Source organism: Eschrichtius robustus, chromosome 16 (assembly GCF_028021215.1).
Source record: "Eschrichtius robustus isolate mEscRob2 chromosome 16, mEscRob2.pri, whole genome shotgun sequence".
Lineage (NCBI taxonomy): Eukaryota > Metazoa > Chordata > Mammalia > Artiodactyla > Eschrichtiidae > Eschrichtius > Eschrichtius robustus.
The window spans coordinates 77291692-77311418 of NC_090839.1; the positions used below are offsets into that span (position 1 = coordinate 77291692).

Genomic DNA, 19727 nt, shown 5'->3' on the forward strand with positions numbered 1-19727 from the left:
GCAAAAGAGAAACCGATTTACTTTAGAAAGAACCGTAGCATTAGCTACTGTCATGACCTTCCAAATCATCCTCACTTGGCTCTCAGAACGATCTTTCTGAAACTCAAATCATTCCCTGTCACTCACTTCCCTACTCAGAACGCTTCAGTGCTTTCCCAGAGCCTTCAGGATTTGGCCTGACATTCCAGGCTCCATGGGATCTGACCCCACAGACCCGTCCATTGCCATCTCCTGCTGCGCACCTCCAGACCCCTAAACAGTGAACTCCCTCAGGATTCTCCTGCCTGATCCCTCTCGCTCCTCTACACTTCCCTCTCACAGCATTTCATCCAGGACCGTGGATTCAGAAATCATCCATCTGTGGCAGTCCTAAATTTTCTTCTGGTTTGGACTTCTCTCGTCAGCTCCAGAACAATATATTCAATTGTCTACTTGACTCCTTCACTCAGATGTCAAAGACATCTCAAACTCAACTGTCTAAAATACCCATCCCACCCGACCCCCTTACTCTGCTTGTCTTCCCCACGTCAGTAAACGACTCCACCATCCCCGCAGCCACTTCGGTCACTCCTGACTTCTCCCTCTCTGACCGCTCACACATTCACCCCCCACCCGCACCCGCTAAGTCCTGCCGATTCTACCACCAAAGTTCCTCCAGCGTCCATCCATTCTCTCCATCCAATATGTCACCGCCCCAGTCTAAGCCACGTCTCCCTCCTGAACTACACAAGAGTTTCCCATCAGGTCTCCCTATGTCTGTGCCCCTACGACACACTGTCACACAATAAAAGGTGGTCATATGTGCAAACAGAATCATGCTACTCCACTGAAGTGGGGATAAAAACCAGGCTTCTAGTTTTAAGGGGCTCCCACTGCCCAGATCTGGAGCAATTTGAGCACCAAAATAAGTAAGGTTAATAACTATAAAACTATTGGAAAATAATATAAATCTCAAAGTCCCTACTAATAATAAATATTAAATAAGTAGGCAGAAGAATGTCAAGTGGAGGGAGTCCTGGAGTTGAAGTCATTTTGTAACCATTGTAATAAAGACTGATCTGATTCAGGCAAGAATCATGAAGAGACAGTCAATCTCATCTATTTAATAATCTATGGAATAGGGCAGCTGCATGGTTGTAATGTATCTCCCGGACGGCTTATCAGTTATGAGGGGAAAATTTCAACTAGAGATTGGAGAAATCAGACAAAATCACTAGGGAGGAGTAGACAGACATGGTGTGCCTCTTGCTGTCACACCGAGAAGGATATGACAACATTTATGCAGTCTTCCGGCCGGGAATTCTTAACCCATATATGATCATGAAGAAACAGTAGACAAAGCTCAAATGAGGAACATTCTATTAAAGGGGAAGACGGCATTTTTCCACCATGTCAATGTCATAAAAGACAAAGGCTAACTATTCCAGATTAAAGGAGACTAAAGAGAAATGACAATTTAATGCAATACATCGTTTCTAGCCTGGATTCTGGACTAGAGGGGAAAATACTACATCAAGGATATTATTGAGACAATTGACAAAGCGAATGGTAAATTAGGTACCATATTGCATCAATGTTAAATTTAGTGAAGTGGATAACTGTACTGCACTGGGGCAGGAAATTCTAAGTATTTAAGGGTAAGAGAACAAGACGTATGCAACTTATTCTCAAGTAGTTCAGAATAAAAGTCACATGTATATACTACATATAGAGGGAGAACAAGTAATTTGTAACAGATGAGTTTGGAGTAGAGGACATACGGATGCCCTTCGTACTTTTCTGTAACTTCAAAATTATTTCCAAATAAAAAGTTAAACCAAAAAATCCAGGCTCCTTACCATGGCCCACAAGGCGCCTGCCACCGTCCCCAGCCAACCAGGCCAGTCTTGTCCTGCCCACATGCCCCAGCATACTCAGAGCCATAGACACGGGTTGCCTTTCAGTTTTCCCAACACACCGCGTTCTCATCCACCTCTGGGTCTTTGTGCGTGTACCTACAGTTGCTTCTATGTGGAATTCTCTTCCCTCAACTCAGTTCTCAGGAATATAGTAATTGTCACTTTCTCCAAATGGCCTTTGACCCCCTCCCCCCACCCAGTATAGATTTACCACGTTCTTTCATAGCACCCTGAACGTTTCCTTCATGATACTTGTCACAGTTTGTAAGAGTTGGTATTTGGGGAGGATTGCTTGAGGTCCGTATTCTCTAGTGGCCTGAAAGCTCCCTGAAGCCAGGGATCCTGTCTGTTTCATTCATGATTGTGTCCTCCACCCCTGCTATTAGACCAGGCCCACTGCCGGGCACTTAGCAGACAGTTGATTAAACGATGCATTCTACCCTCCAAGTTCACCCCCAAACCCATGGCAGCTCTCAAAACACACAGCCCACAGTCCCTCTCCAACCCCAAGAACTGACTCAAGAGGCTTTATCTAGGAAGACTTCTAGGGTTCCTCACCACTACAGCAGTATTTGAAACTAGGAGGCCATGGTAAGGAGGAAGGGGAACTCAGGAGGCGAGGCATGTTAAGGGGGAGAAGATGAATTCGGTTGGGAGGCTGGAACGTCAGAGGGGATGTCAAGGAGGCAGTTGGCTGGATTGAGCTGGTGCTCAGAGGGGCAGTCTGGATTAGAAGGAGAGACGGGGAATTCCCTGGCGGTCCAGTGGTTAAGACTCTGCGCTTTCACTGCCGAGGGTCCAGGTTCGATCCCTCGTCAGGGAACTAAGATCCCACAAATCGCGTGACGCAGCCAAAGAATTAAAAAAAAAATAAAAAAATAAAAAAATAGGAGAGATGACTGGCAGCTGAAGCTGTGGACATAAAGATCTCTCACAGTCCTGTACAAAAGAAAAGAGTCCAAGGATGGTGCCCAGAAAACCTGGACTTAAGGGCTAAGCAGAGAAAAACATCCCTGGAAGCAAAGAAACAGTGTCCAGAAAAGTAGGCATAGTATGGGGAGAGAGAGTTGTTACAGAAGGCAAGAGAGGAGGCCACTTGAGGCACTAAATCCTATACGTCTGTGTTTCCTTCTTCCTTGTTCAAGCTCAGCATCTGGCACCCAGTGAGTTGAGGAAGACTGGCGGAGGCTAAGGGTTTGGACTTGGTCTGAATCTTGACTCCACAACATATAGGCTTTGTGACTTTGGACGATGGACTTAACTTTCCCATACTCCAAGCCCTCAGCTACAGAACGGGAGTAATGCTAGTATTTACTTTATGGGGCTGCTGTCAGGATTACACAAGATCATCTTTGGAGAGCCCTTTGATTCGTGTTTTGTCCACAGTCTAAGAATGAATGAGCATCGTAAGTGCACACACGGCAGGAGCAGGATGCAGTGGTTCCGGCTAATAGAATTGTTTCCTAAGTTCAGCCAATAAGAGGGCTTCAGACAACAGTCAAACAGCCCCTCACCCCTTCTATTACACGCCCCCTTCTCTTGATTTGATACCTATTAAACAAACCTATGGTGGGCAGGCTCTGTTAAATATTGTCCTTTCTCCAAAGCTTCCTTCTGAAAACTGGCTTTCCCCCAAGTGTGCCCGCAGTCAGATGATGCTGGAGTTTGCCTACCTGATGGCAACTAAACCTTCCTTTCCAGGTAACCATGGTGACACTGCCTCCTCAACACAGCTACCTTCTGTGGGTACAGGTAGGTATTCTTGGGCTCCTTACTGGGAGAAACCACTGATGTCTGCCAGGAGCTTCTGGCCATCTCATCTCTGAAGGAAAGGGAAGTGTGTGGATGACCATTTCACAGCTTAGAAAGCACTTCCACAATATAACCTCCCTTTCATCCTCACAACTGCCCTGTGAGGTAGTAGATACAGCAGGTAATAACTATACTGGTCCACACACATCAAGCATTCACAGTGTACCATGCTCTGTGTTAAGTGTTTTCATAGGTGATCTCATTTGAACTCACCAAAATCCTATGAAATGGGTTCAATCAGTTTTTCCATTTTACAGAAGAGAAAAAATGGGGCTCAGAGTGGTTAGACCTTGCCCCAGATCAGAGAGGTAGTAAGCAGTGGATTCAAACCTCAGACTGTCTGACTCCAAAGCCACACTTTTAACCCTTCTTCAGTACCGCCTCACAAAGCAAGCATGTTATTTCGCAGGTATCATTCTGTCCATTAGATTGAAGCTCAGAGAGGTAAAGTGACTTGCCCAAGGTCTCACAACCAGGAACTGGCAGAGCTGGAATCCATAATTGGATCTTCTGATTCTGAGGTTCCTGAAACCATGAAACTTCAGTGACTGGGCTTTATGTTATACAGGATAATTATTTCTGCAGCATATTTGCCTTGCCAACCCTACTCAGCTCAGAAGAGCATTTTGATGCAGGAAGTCCTTCCCGACCATTTTCAGGAAATTTTTGTTTTTGTTTTTGTTTTTGGCCGCACCCCGCAGCATGCAAAACTTCCCTGAAAAAAACAAAACAAAACAAAAAAAACTTCCCTGACCAGGGATCAAACCTGCATCCCTTGCAGTGGAATCGTGGAGTCTTAACCATGGGACCACCAGGAAAGTCCTGAAATTTGTGTTTTTCTGAATCCCAAAAATAATCAGTCAAGAAATTGGGAAAACAGGAAAAACTATTATAATTCTCCTGTGAGAACGAATGCTTAATAATAAACATCGAGGAATTCCTGGTTTGAAGGAATCCACTGATGTCAAGTAAAAAGCACGGCACGAGAAGGAAACGCTGACACAGAGTCCAAGGTTAAGGTAGACATTTCTGGAACTTGGGACCGAAGTACATAGGAGATAAGTGATCACAACTAATCAGTCTTTTTTTTTGTAGCTGTTGCCATGTAAAAAACGTATTCGTGGGAATTCCCTGGCGGTCCAGTGATTAGGACCCCAGGCTTTCACTGCTGAGGGCCTGGGTTCGATCCCTGGTCGGGGAACTAGGTTCCCACAAGCCGCCACAAACAAACAAATAAAAAAACGTATTCGTGGCCCTACTTGTTGTTAACAGTGAGTCATTCTCACAGATTAAAATATTAACCTGTTTACATGTATTGTATATCTTATACAAATTCTATGAATGATGTTCTGAGAAGTAAAAAGGTTTAGAAACAAGTCCTTAAATTGGCAATTTCAACACATGATTCTGTGTAGTGTAGTTGATCTTGTTGAAGGTTTAAACATTTTGTTATCCAAATACTACCCAGTAATGTTCTCTGGTATTTTCCTGGTTTTGAATCTTTGCTATAGCCTACAGTTCTTTGTAACTACTACTAAATGTTTATTTCTCATTAAAAAAAATATAGAAAGTTATGAAAAATACAGAATAACATGACTTCAGGAATTCCTAAGAATTCTAATTTTTCAATCCCCAATCCTAGATTGATATGTGTGGGGAATTTAGAAACCTTAGCCCAGAGAAACTCGATGACCTTCCTAAGCAATTCAGTGGGATGGCAAACTGGGGAGAGGCCATCTTTCTTGGCCTCCAGGAAGGTTCCACACAGAAGCTGGCCCTGCAGCAGAGCTTCCCTGGTCAACATCCCTCCAAAGACAGAGGTCTGAGAAGAGGTCAGTTCAGGGAGTCAGGGGCTGAGCCTGAAGCCTTGACCTTGGCATGGAATATCTCCGACGTCTCAAGATGCATTTCCATCTTGGCACAAATGTTCACTTTCATTCCTGGGAGTATCTGCTGACTTTAGTATAAAAAGTGTTTTAGGTAATTACCACGAGAAAAATGGATGCTTCATAAGCAGATGTCCTATCAAACCTGCACCCTTCACTCGTGTACCGGCAGGAGAAGCAGTGCCGTGGGGCGGGCTGCGGAGTCAGGCAGGCAGACCTGGGTCTGAATGCTGGTTCTGCCACATACTGGCTGTGTGACTTTGGGCCGGTCCCTTAACCTCTCTGAGACTTAGTTTCTCCTTCTGTAAAATGCTGATAATGAGAACCCCAATGGCACAGGACTGTGGTGAGGATTGAGTGAGGTCATTCCCATAAATCACAAAGCCTGGCACGGAGTAAGCCCTCAACCAATGGGAGACGTGATTATTTCGTAGTACGACGGGCCCAGCAGTGGAGTGGGCAAGCAAGAACTCGGTGACGGCCATTGGAACCGCTCAAAGGGCTCACTCGCCCCGGGCCTTCTCCAGGTGGGGATTTTCCGGGTCTGTTGGGGGTGGCTCAGGGTTGTGCCAGAAGCTTCGTGAGCTCCCCGCCAGCCAGCCCAGGCCACTTTCCGCATCCCCACGTGGGCGAGGCGGGCGCCTGGGCGGGAAGGTCTCCGGCCCCGTGGTCTCCCGGGGAACTGGCGAGGCTGGCCCCGCCGGGAGGTCTTGCTGCAGGTCCTCCAGCGATCAACGGAACTCACCCGCAGGCGGGGCATCCGTGGGCCTTCGGGGAGGCAGGAGGGAGGCGGTGGGGAGATGGGCGTGTGACGCAGGGTCTCTGCGCGTGCGCTGCCTCCCCGGGCCTTGGCCGGAGGCTGGCGGAGGCCCCGGCGCTTCCCGTGCAGCCCCTCCCCGGGGGGAGGCCGGGCGCGCACCCAGCACTCCGGACCCTCTGGCTGCGATGCGTCTTCAGGCGCTCGATGTGGTCCGATTGTGCCCAAAGCCCTTCCCACACTTGGGGTGTCGTCGAGCCCGCCCTGTGCGGGTGTCGGTGGCGAGCCAGATGGGTGCTGTGGCCTTAGGTTCGGGTCAGGCTGGGGCCGCTCGCCCCCGATGATCCCGCGGTGGCTGTGGAGCTGGGAAGCTCTCTGCACCCTCGGGGGCATGGGTGGGTGGCTGGATCTTGGGGCGGCCAAGGGAAGCCTAAGGGCCTCGCCTTGCCTGGGGAGCCGGCTCACCTCCCCTTCCCCTGGGGGGTCGTCCTCGGTGCCCTCGGGGCCTTGCTTCCTCCCACGGGAGCTCTGGGGTCCTGAGGCACCGCAGAACTGGGCCGGGCGTTTGTCCGGAGGGCCCTCCTGGGAAGGAGCCGCCTGAGGGGCTCTGTTTTCAGGCCTTTCTCGTGGAGGGCTCTCCTGGTCATCCTCACTCCCGAATCCTGCAGTGAAGAAAGAAGAAGCTGTAGTGTTTTCCCTTCTCCTCACCCCAGCCAAGACTAGGAAGACCCCGCCTTGGGAGTTCTAAGTGGGGCAACTTGGTGGAAAGTCTTTGTAAACGATGTATTTCTGACATCGGGCAGAGGTGGTGGCCGGGCCCTGTGGGAGCTCAGTTTCTGAAATTTGATAGAGCCGGGCAGCTCTACACTTATTTGCAGTGTGATTTCAGGCAAGTTACATAACCTCTTACAAAGTCTCAGTTTGTTCATCTATCGGGTGGGGATAATAGTAAGGGCAGCATCATGGTAGCCACAGACCGCCAGGAAGGCAGGGCACAGCAGCGATATGTTAAATTGGAAAGATCAATATAAACCTGTAATGGGGACTTCCCTGGTGGTCCAGTGGCTAGCACTCCACACTTTCACTGCCGAAGGCCCCGGTTAGTCCTTGGTTGGGGAACTAAGATCCCACAAGCTGCCCCACACAGCAAAAAACAAAAACAAAAAACAAAACAAAACAAACAAAAACCAAAAAACCTGTACCTAAAAGAACACTTCTTTCTACCAGGTGAGGTCCAGTACCCCGCCACTAACTCTCATGTATACCCCTGATACCCAGATGTTGGTGTCATATTATTTACCATTAAAATAACCAGGAGTCCTAGGAGGGTAGTGGATTCCACTTCTTGATACAAGAAAAATCAGGATGGGTCTACAAGCATCCTGTTGAGGCCAGAAAGCAAGGATATTCTCAAGGATATCAGGGGTAGTGTTACAAAGAGAAAGACGCTAAGTAAATGGACTGCCATTGTCCAAGCTGTAACGATTTGAGCACCCTAAAAAATATGATGATCGTTATGCTTAAGGGAAATATCTGGGAAAGGCTGTGAGACCCTAAGCTACCCAAAAGTATAGTTAATATCAAGTCTTCAAAAAGGTAGTTGTACTACCTTTCTTACTTAAAGAAAGGTGATGAGAATAGATATGTATAATTTTGATGCTTTTTATAAGTAGGAGAGTGTTAATATATGGATATTTTGTTTCTTCTATTCTTCCTCTATTTATAAGGCATAAATATGAACTCATTTCTATATGTGCAAGGAGGAAAGAATAGACCCAGGGAACTGTGAGTCCAGTGACCCTGGAAGAACAGGGTTACCATGACTGGACAGCACTGACGGATACATACAGTAACCAGGTAGGAAATTTCAACACTCTTCCTATAGGATGATATACCCATTTGTCCTGATGAGAACTAACTTAAACACACTGTCTCATTTCCTAAGAGATGACATGCGAAGGAGCTTTAAAAAATACCGATCTACAGGTCTCATCAAAAAGATCCCTAGATTCTATGATAAGCGATTAACATTCAGGCTATCTAAAGAACTCCCACAATATAAAAACAATAAAACAAACAACCCGACTGAAAAATGGGCAAAGAACTTGAAAAGACACTTCTCGAAAGAACATACACAAACTGACCAGCAAGCATATGAAAAGATGCTCAACATCACTAATTATTAGGAAAATGCAAATCAAAACCACGAGATGCCACCTCACACTCATTAGGATGGCTACTATTAAAAAAAGGAAAACCCAGAAAATAAATGTTGGTGCGGATGTGGAGAAATTGAAACCCTTGTTCACTGTTGGTGGAAATGTAAAATGGTGCAGCTGCTATGGAAAGTATTATGGTGGGCCCTCAAAAAAGATCCAGCAGTTCCACTGCTACTGGGTATATATCCAAAAGAATTGAAAGCAGAGTCTCAAAAAAAGTATTTGAACACCAATGTTTATAGCAGCATTATTCACAATAGTCAAGGGATAGAAACAACAGATGAATGGACAAACAAAATGTGGTATATACATGCAATGGAATATTATTCAGCCTTGAAAAGGAAGGAAATCCTATCTGACACATGAATTAGCATAGGTCCGTACTTCTGGCCATTTCTCATGCTGGACATAGTCAACAGCCAAAATGCACTGCTCGAAGTTCTGTCCACTGTGAGGATATTTCTTCACCACTGTCCTCCAGGTTCACCCAGCTGGGGAGTGGGGGCTGTAGCTGTCCACTGTCAGCTCATAACGGCCTATCAGCCAGACTCATGTGTAAACAGGCTTGAGTCTTCATCAGTCAGCTGGGCGTAAGGGACATCCCAGAAAGTCATAGCCAGTGATTGAGGGAGAGAAGACCATGCAACAGGAGCCACCTGGTCCTGTAAATGGCTCGCACCTTCTGGACCTTTCCAAGCCTGGTCTCTTATATCAAGTGATGATAGATTGCTGCTGTGCACACCCAACCTCGTGGTTGGGTTGGTCAGACAACACCCCATTCATGATGAGAAGCTCAGGTTGCATGGTCACCTGATGTCACCTTGTTAGGTGTTCAGTTCCTACCAAGTCCCAATGGCAAGCCAGAGACTGTTGCTGAAAAGCAGAATAGTTATCTATAGAAAAGAGCCTACACTTATCAAAAATCCTATGAGTCTGTGCTTTGATTCTGCTTTTGGTGCTTGCTGGAGTATCACTGGCTCTGGGGGATCATAAATACCAAGAGATAGGGCAGCTGTACTGCAGCCTGAACATGTCACAGAGCCTTCTCTTGCTCTTGTCCCTACTCAAAACTGGCACCTCCCAGGTGACTCTATTGTTGAGATACACTGCCTCCAAAATCCAAATAGGCCTACCAAGCACTGGGCCTCTTTTAGGGGGAGTAGGTTGTATGAGGAGCAACTTGTCTTTCACCTTGGAGAAGATACCTTTTCATACTCTAGGCCACAGCATCTCCAGAAACTTCACTGAATCTTTAGTGGGGCTTATCTCCCACTTTCTAGTTTGCATATGTCTTATTAGGGCAATTAAAGTACTTGTTACTTGCTGCTCATCAGATCCAGTGATGTTGTCAATATAGTGGACCAGTGTGGTGTTTTGTGGGATGTTAATGATTAAGATCTTTGCAGACTCTATTATGGCAGAGCGGAACTGACAGAGCCCTGAGGACACCTGAAGTTACATGGTGGCCTTGCCAGCTAAAAAGGAAACCGCTCTGGTGGACCTTGCATACTGGTATGGAAGAAAAACCAAGTTGATAGCTGCATACCAAATACCAGGGGAAAGGTACTAAATTTGGGACAGCAGCTGCAATTGGAAGTGTCACCTGATTAAGTTCATGAAGGTCCACCGTCATTTTCCATCTGACTCCTGCACAGGTCAGACTGGCGGGTTAAATGGGTATGTGATAGGTCTCACTACCCCTCTTCTTTCAATTCTTTGGCATGAATCTCTGCACTTCTCCCAGGGATGTGGTATTTTTACTGGTTTGCTGTCTTTGTAGGAAGTGGGACTTTCACTTAGCCCTCCTTGCCATATTGGTCCCCAGTCTGTGGGTCAGAGACCCTATGTGGGGATTCTGCTACTATGACAGTTTTCAATTTATTGCCTTTCAGCTCCAAATTCAGGCTCTAGTATCTGCTCTGCGATACTGGACTGGACTATTTATGCATTTCTCCTTGCAGTTAAGCTTTGTCAGTAGAGGGCGCTAGAGGGACATTGAAAGAGGAAGGGGATGCTTTTCCTGGCTCTGGTCCTGTTGAGGTTTGTTTTTTTTCTTGCGCTTGCTGCACAGTTTTGCAGGGGCACATCCAGTGGTTCCCTGCCTTAGATGTGTGTGAAAGTGAGGAGTCCTTTGAGGAGCTCGCAGCCCCCAACTTGCAACCACCTTGCCGCACCCTCTCTACCCCCACGTGGTCACCACAGACCCCAGACCACAAGCTGACTTTGCAGTGAGTGGACTCAACACTTCAGACTTCTTTTGCACCTCATTAGGCTTTCTCTAGCACTGATCTCTGGCAGAGCAAGCTTTCTCCAACACTCGACTTTGGTAGCAGTCTGGTTTTCTCCAGCACTCTGCTCTTACCGAGTGCACTTTCTCTCACGTCAACAGTGCTTGATTCTTGGTGCAGCTTTCTCCAGCACTGGGCTCTCCCTGATTATACATCTAGCTCTTGACTGCACAATGGTATGACTTTCTACAGTGCTTGATCCCTGTACTGGCAAAGCTCTCTCCAGCACTGGGTTCCTGTAGAGAACACTTCCTACAGTCTTGGTTCCAGCAGTGCTCCATGATTAGCATGACACCCCAGAGGGCAAATTTCCAGGAAGTCCCACTGGTGAGGCAGTCAGCGACTTCTCTGCCATGCCCTTTCAAGTGAAGTCTGGATCTCAGCCTGGTGGGAGAGGACTCTTCCTTGGGCTCTCTATCTCAGTCCTAGGGAGAGTAGCTGATCTTAATACCTCTGTTTCTGTATTCTTTAGAATTGTCTTTAGCTCTAATTAGCCAATTCCCTATTATTCCAATCCCCTGTTAATAATGCTTTATGTTAAACTTTCCCATTGTGGCTTCTTTCTCCTGGTTAGACCTTGATTGATATAATAATTGGTACTGGGAGTGGTCCCAGGAGAAAGACTCACAAAGATGCGATTTTGCAATGATATGGTCATACCCTTGAGTTTGAGCACAGTGCTGAGCTCCTAACCAATGGGAAATGGGATGCCAGCAATCCATGGTATGCAGTGGCATCACAGTTAATCAGACTGTCGCCTGTGGTTGATTGTGATGAGGTGTCAACTGAAGCTCATGCCTTGGGAGCCCAACTGGCTGCTGCCCTTGACTCCTACAGCAGGAGTAATGACTCAGACCTGTGGTGTAGGATGGATTCTTTGCAGTGCACTTGGGTGATTACAGAGAGAAAATGACAAACTCGGGTCTCTTAACTTCCAGCACAAGTCACAATCTGAGAACCAGGATACTTACATGACAGTCCTAAAACTATCTTTTAATTATGTAGACCCAGGGATGATATTGCTAAAAGTCAAACACAAAATTTAATTGTGTAAGTTGATGATTTATAATGACAGTTGAATTCACACTCTTATCAAATTTGTCATGGGAAAACTAGGGCATCAATCAGGAAAGAATAAGGTCCAGAAATTCGGAAGGGTGCATCTGGTTGGAATCAGATGAAGCAGACAATATTGAACTCCCAAGTCATTCTGAGGCTCCTTTGCCAGTGGAAGTAGCTTGCTCTTCTGTGTCTGATGAGACTAGCTGTTCTCTGTCTGAAAACCCTGTGATAACCTCACCTGGGACAAATGCCTTGAAAGGGGGTGCTCATTCCACTCAAAATTCACCACAACTACCCTGTTGCCTCTAAGCCTTTAACAAGGGTCAAGTCTCAACACATTTCAGGAAGACAGGTACACACCATGATCCAGGAAGAAACAGCTAACACATCAAAAGAATAGCAATACATTGCTAATATGTTGGCAGAAACCTAAGGGGTATGTGAGAATGGATTCTAAGAGTGTTAGACCAATGAGGGTAGAATATAACACTAGATAGGGCCACATTCACTTATATGGGTGTATTTACTAAAGATCCCAGATTTAATGTGCTAGCTCACACACCTGAAGTTGGCACTAAGAAGTTATTTGGTTAGCTGACTGAAATTTAGACCTAATAGTGGTCTACATTTAGTGAAGTTGAGATACTAGAGTTCTCCTGGCATCACACAGAAGTGAGAATCCAAAGGCTTGGATGATAGACTGATTTATCATGTGTAATCTGTCAACTGTATTCAGTGAGAGGACCCAGAGACAATTCCTTTGCTAAAACATTGAAGGGAGCATCTCCATGCTTGAAAAGCTCTCTGGTTATTCTCCTTTGTAGGCCAGATATGACTGTAGGGGCTATCACCATTTATTTGGACTCCCTGCTATCAGTGGGTGTGATGGGATCCAGATAAGGTGGACACATTAACTGTAAAGGGCAGCAGGGACCACCAGGCAATCTGATTTCTTGGCTAGCAGAGATCTTTGGCAGTGGTATTTGTTCACTGTCCCTAGCAATGAAATAAATGGGAAACCTACTCCACTACTGTTGGATTTGTTTCCTTCTTGACCTTCTGTCTAGTTATTTCATCCATTATTGAAAGTACAGTATTAAAGTCTCCAACTATTATTGTTGAATTGTCTATTTCTCCCCTCAATTCTGTCAGGTTTTGTTTCATGTATTTTGGGGTTCTGTTTTTAGGTACATATATGTTTATAATTATAATGTCTTCCTGAGGGATCAACCTTTTTATCATTATAAAATGTCTTTTGTCTCTAGTAACAAGTTTTGTTTTAAATTCTGTTTTGTCTGGTAATTAGTATAGTCATTCCACATCTCTTATAGTTGCTTTTGCATAGCATATCTTTTTGTCCTTTTACTTCCAACCTATTGATGTCATTGATTATAAAGACAGCATATAGTTGGATCATGTTGGGTTTTTAAAATCTGTTCTGCCAATCTCTATCTTTTGACTGCAGTGTTTAGTCCATTTACATTTAATGTAATTGCTAATAGATAGGATTTATGTCTGTCATTTGGCTATTTGTTATTTATAGTTCTTTTCTTTTTTGTTCCTATGTTTCTCCACTACCACTTTCTTTTTGTGTTAAATCTTTTCTAGTATTCCATTTTAGTTCCCTTGTTGTTTTATTCTATTCTTTTGAGTTACTTTTTTAGTGGTTTCCCTGGGTATTACAATCAACATCTCTACTTAAAACAATCTAGTTGGGCTTCTCTGGTGGTGCAGTGGTTAAGAATCCGCCTGCCAATGCAGGGGACACAGGTTTGAACCCTGGTCTGGGAGGATCCCACATGCCGCGGAGCAACTAAGCCCACACACTACAACTACTGAGCCTGTGCTCTAGAGCCTGCAAGCCACAACTACTGAGCCCACGTGCCACAACTATTGAAGCCCACGTGCCTAGAGCCCACGCTCTGCAACAAGAGAAGCCACCGCGATGAGAAGACTGCACGCCGCAATGAAGAGTAGTCCCCACTCACTGCAACTAGAGAAAGCCCGCACGCAGCAACGAAGACCCAATGCAGCCAAAAATAAATAAATAAAATAAATTTATTAAAAAAAAAAAATCTAGTTCATGTTAATGCCAACTTAATTTCAGTAGTATATAAAAACTTGCTCCTATATAGCTCCCTTCTCTCACTCCTCCTTTGTGCTATTATTTTTATTTTTAAATTTATTTATTTATTTATCTTTGGCTGCTTTGGGTCTTCATTGCTGAGCATGGGCTTTCTCTAGTTGCGGTGAGCAGGGGTTACTCTTCGTTGTGGTGCGTGGGCTTCTCATTGCGGTGACTTCTCTTGTTGCGGAGCATGGGCTGTCAGTGCGCAGGCTTCTGTAGTTGTGGCTCGCGGGCCTCTGTAGTTGTGGCTCGTGGGCTCTAGAGCGCAGGCTCAGTAGTTGTGACGCACGGGCTTAGTTGCTCCGTGGCATGTGGGATCTTCCCGGACCAGGGCTCAAACCCGTGTCCCCTGTATTGGCAAGCGGATTCTTAACCACTGCACCACTAGGGAAGTCCCCTTTGTGCTATTATTGTCATACAAGTTACATCTTTATTTATTATAAGCCCATAAACACAGTTTTACAATTATTGCTTTTTGCAGTTGTCTTTATTTTTAAATTATTATTATTATTTTTTATTTTATTGGGGTATATTGTTTTATAATGTTTGCAGTTATCTTTAAAATATAAAAATTATAAACAAAATATATTTATACTGTCTTTTCTATGTACTTATATAGTTTCCTTTATTGATGTTCTTTATTTCCTCATGTGAATTTGAGTTACTGTCTAGTCCTTTCATTTCAGCCTGAAGGAGTCCCTCTGTATTTCTTGTAAGGTAGGTCTGCTAGGAACAAATTCTCTCCATTTTTGTTTATCTGAGAAAGTCTTAATTTCTCCTTTATTTTTTTGAAGGATTGTTTTGCTGGGTATAGATTTCTTGGTTAACAGTTTTGTTCTTTCAGCACTTTGCATATGTTATCTCACTGTCTTCTGGCCTCCATAGTTTCTGATCAGAAGTTAGCTGTTGATCTTATGGAAGATCCCTTGTACATGATGATTTGTTTTTTCTCTTGCTGCTTTCAGTATTCTCTCTGTCTTTCAACAGTTCGATTATGATATGTCTAGATGTGAATCTCTCAGTTTATCCTACTTTGAGCTTCTTGGCTGTGTAGATTAATTTTTAAATTTATTTATTTTATTTATTTATTTTTGGCTGTGTTGGGTCTTTGTTGCTGCGCACGGGCTTTCTCTAGTTGTGGCGAGCAGGGGCTACTCTTTGTTGCAGTACGCGGGCTTCTCATTGCAGTGGCTTCTCTTGTTGCGGAGCATGGGCTCTAGATGTGCAGGCTTCAGTAGTTGTGTCGTGTGGGCTCAGTAGTTGTGGCTCGTGGGCTGTAGAGCGCAGGCTCAGCAGTTGTGGCACACAGGCTTAGTTGCTCTGTGGCATGTGGGATCTTCCTGGACCAGGGCTTGAACCTGCGTCCCCTGCGTTGGCAGGCAGATTCTTAACCACTGCACCACCAGGGAAGCCCCGATTAATTAAAAAAAAAATCAAATTCAGGGAAATTATTTCTTCAAATACTTTTTTCTTTTTTTTTTGGCTGCATTTGGGTCTTGGTTGCTGCATGCGGGCTTTCTCTAGTTGCAGTGAGCAGGGGCTACTCGTAGTTGTGGTGTGTGGGCTTCTCATTGCGGTGGCTTCTCATTGCAGAACATGGGCTCTAGGTGCGAGGGCTTCAGTAGTTGCAGCACGTGGGCTCAGGAGTTGCAGCACGCGGGCCCTAGAGCGCACAAGCTTCAGTAGTTGTGGCTTGTGGGCTCTGAGCGCAGACTCAGTAGTTGTGGTGTGCAGGCTTAGTGGCTCCGTGGCATATGGGATCTTCCTGGGCCAGGGATCAAACCCGTGTCCCCTGCATTGGCAGGCAGATTCTTAACCACTGCACCACCAGGGAAGTCCCCAAATACTCTTTCTGCCCCTTTCTCTTCTCTCCATCTGGGACTCTCATTATATGTATATTAGTACATCTGATGGTATTCCACAGGTCTCTGGGGGCTCCATTCCTTTTTCTTCATTCTTTTTTCTTTCTATTCCTCAGACTGAGTAATCGCAACTGACCTGTCTTCAAGTGTGTTGATTCTTTCTTCTGCCAAGTCAAATCCTCTATTGAGCCCTGTTAGTGAATCTTTCATTTCAATTGTACTTTTGTACTGTTGAGCTCCAGAATTTCTATTTCTATTTGATATATATATATATGTATGCATGTGTGTACACATACATACATGCACATTTTTAATATAAATGTAATTTTTCTATATGCTTATTAATAGTCTCTGTTTGGTGAGACATCATTCCCACACTTCCTTTTGATTCTTTTGGCGTGGTTTCCTTTAGTTCTTTGAATATATTTATAATAGCTGATTTAAAGACTTTGTCTGATAACTTCCTCAGGGACAGTTTCTTTTGACTCCTTTTTTTCCTTTGTATGGGCCATACTTTCCTGTTTCTTTGCATGTCTCATAAATTTTTTTATTGACAGTGACATCTTAAATATTATAAGGTGGCAACTGCAAAAATCTGATTCCACCCCTCCTCAGGCTTTGTTGTTGTTGTTGCTGCTGTTTACGAACTTTCCTAGATGAATTCTGTAAAGACTTCACTCTTTGCGCATGGCCACTGAACTCTGTGCTCAGTTAGCTTGCTTAGTGGTCAGCTAATGATTGGACAGAGATTTCCTCTAATGCCTTCAACCAATAAATTTCCTAGCCTTTTCTGAGGGGCTCTATGTGTGTGTGTGTGTGTGTGTGTGTGTGTGCACAACACTGCTTTAACTCCCACTTCCTGCTTGCACAGAGCATCAAGGTCAGCTAGAGGTAAGAGCTTAGGGTCTTCTCAGGTCTTTCCTGAGTGCATACAGCCCTACTCATGCTTGTGACCTTATAGGGATTCCCAGGAATGTCTCAGGGCTTTTCAAAGCCCTCTACGGATATTTCATTCCCTAGTTTTTCCTTTCAAGTTTTTTTGTGTTTTTTTTTGTCCAGCCTCTTTTTTTTTTTTTTAATATTTATTTATTTAGTTGGTTGCGCCGGGTCTTAGTTGCAGCAGGTAGGCGCCTTAGGGAGTTGCGGTATGTGGGCTCCTTAGTTGTGGCACACGAACTCTCAGTTGCAGCATGCGTGTGGGATCTAGTTCCCTGACCAGGGATGGAACCTGGGCCCCCTGCATTGGGAACGCGGAGCTTTAACCACTGCGCCACCAGGGAAGTCCCTAGCCTCTTTTTTTTTTTAAGTTTTTATTTTTTAATTTTTTGGCCATGCTGCACAGTTTGCGGGATCTTAGTTCCCCAACAAGGGATTGAGGTCCAGCCTCTCGTTACCCCAAAACTGGTATCACCATCTCAGGCTGCTGTGATATTAAACAATGGCCACTGATTGTTTTAAACTAGGGATGTTTCAACATATCCCTAGGGATATGGCTGTAGCGCAGGGAGAGTTCTGAGTCGGGTCAAATAAAGACAAACTCTGAGAATAGAGCTTTTCAGAGAGCTACCAAATAGAGACACTTCTCTGGGAATGGAGCTGTTATGGAGATTCAAACCTGTTCCCCCTCCTGTGGCTACTAAGCACTGGTTTTCACAATTCCTTTAGTTGTGAGGCTTTTATTTTCCAAGGTTTCTGTGAACCTGTGAAGAGGAGAATAGGACTAAGGCAAGTTAAAACTGCACAAAGTTCACTGTTCTCACTAGGACACAGCTGTTTTTCTGGAATAAATGCTCCTTGGGTTGTAGCTAGGCTTTGGTTAATTTTCAGAGTTCTGAAAAAGCTTATTTTGACCATTTTAGCCAGAGTTCTTCTTGTTTTTATGAAGGAGTGAATTTTCAGAGGTCCTCACTCCACCATTCTGGAAGTGTTTCTCTTCTGCTTGATCTACAGTAGAAACCCTACGTCTGGTAGCCAAAATTCTGATTTGAGTTGTCACAGTGGAGAATCATAGCCTGTCACTAGTTCGCAGACCCAAGTCAATCACAGACCCAGAGCCGCTTAACTGAGGGTGATGCCAAGTCTCCTTGAGGAAGGACCTTGTACCATTGCTGCAAGTACTCATCATAAGTCTTTCCCTAAGCCTTCCCCAAAGGGACCTGTGGCCCTTTTACTAGGGTGTGCACTGGGTAAAAGGAAATATCCAGACCCTTCATGGGTTATTAGACATTGGCTCTAATGGACACATTCCTAGGGACCCAAAATGCCACTGTGATCCACCAATCAAAGTAGATGCTTACAGCAGCCAGGGGATAGATGGAATCTTAACTCCAGGCCAATTCAGTGGGCCTAGGTGGCCCATAGACCCATTCTGTGGTTATTTCTTCAATGCCTAAATTTATCATTAAAATAGACATACTTGGTAATTGGCACAGTCAGTAATGAGAGACTCAAAGATACTGGAAGAAATCTTACAACACATCAAAAATATAAGGGAAAAGAAATCATACCATTAAATGTAAATTTGAAGGACAGATCCAGAAGACCTAACACACAAATAATAGGAGGCCCCAAAGGAGAGAAAAGTAACAGGTGGAGAGGGAAATTTGAGTCTGAAGATTAAAAGACTGACATGAATGAAGATAAACATCTAGACATATCCTGATGAAATTCCTGAGTTCCAGAGGTAGAAAACAACAACAACAACAATTTGCAAGCTTCCAGACAGAAAGACTAGGTTACTTAAAAAGGAGCAAGAATCAGACTAGTTTAAGACCACCCATCTGCAATCCTATGAGCTAGGAGACAGTAGAATACAGACTGCTAAGAGAAAAGGAATGTAACCCAAGAATCAAAACAAGTCATCGTGTCACTTCTCAACCAGGGCAAAAGAAAGACATCTGCTAGCATACAAGATTCAGTGCATGGATCAAGTGCATGCCTATCTGAGGGAAGTGCTCAAGAAATTCTCTCAATAGTGATTGAGAGCTCATGATAATGCAAGATGAAGAGATGGGGTAGCAGAGGTGAGCAACAAATCTTGCGATATATATAGTTTGGTTTAAATGGTAGGAGACAGACTGGGAATTTGTGCTGTAGGTATTAAGTAAGGATTCTTTTGCAGAAGTCATGAACTTTAATGGAAAGCCTAATAATAGATTAGAACAAAAAAACCCTGTAAACTATCTTAGTAAAACTCCAGGAGTAGGGAGAGTGGGGAAGTTAACAGCATTCTAAAGGTATCATCTTTCAGGAGATTGTGTGGGAATGGGCAAGTAAAACATTTTGGTGAAGGAGTAGGATTATTACCATGTACTGATACAACAATTTAAGAATAATTGTGATTGCTAGGAAAGAAAAGATAAACACTAGCAGCTTAATAAAGGGGGAGGGTGGATGGCAATAAATAGAAACTTGACCAAGTCAACAAAAGTTAAAAAAAAAAAAAGCAAACAGGAAAACATTAATGAAAAATAAATAGTAAATGTAAAATAAGGTAGAAAGAAAAAAGTATATTGTTTATTACAACAAATATGAAATTATAAGGCAGAAACTGAGACTAAATGACTTTAAAATCTAGCTATAAGCAATTTATAGGAAACACATAAAGCGACAAAAATGTTTCAGATAAATGGACAAAAAATTTTCAGGCAAATGCAACCAAAAAAACAAGATTGAGGGAAGAGTTCTTGCCAAGATTCTGGCAATGTTTATTTCTGGTTTTGAGTGGTGGTTATGAGGGTATTTTGTTCTATAATATCATGTTAAGCTATTCTTTATGAATGTCTATGCATGATATTTCATAATTGTGATAGGGA

General features: G+C 44.2%; 1 protein-coding gene across 1 annotated transcript in view; it reads right to left on the minus strand.

Annotated features, from left to right (window-relative positions):
* Nucleotides 1-573: 573 nt before the first annotated feature.
* Nucleotides 574-19727, minus strand: part of BCL7C (BAF chromatin remodeling complex subunit BCL7C) — a 37038-nt gene continuing 17884 nt past the window's right edge. The window contains exon 6 of the mRNA XM_068523913.1: nucleotides 574-7015. Coding sequence (XP_068380014.1) covers nucleotides 6815-7015 — 201 coding nt within the window. The 3' untranslated portion in view covers nucleotides 574-6814. The remainder of the gene's footprint in view (nucleotides 7016-19727) is intronic.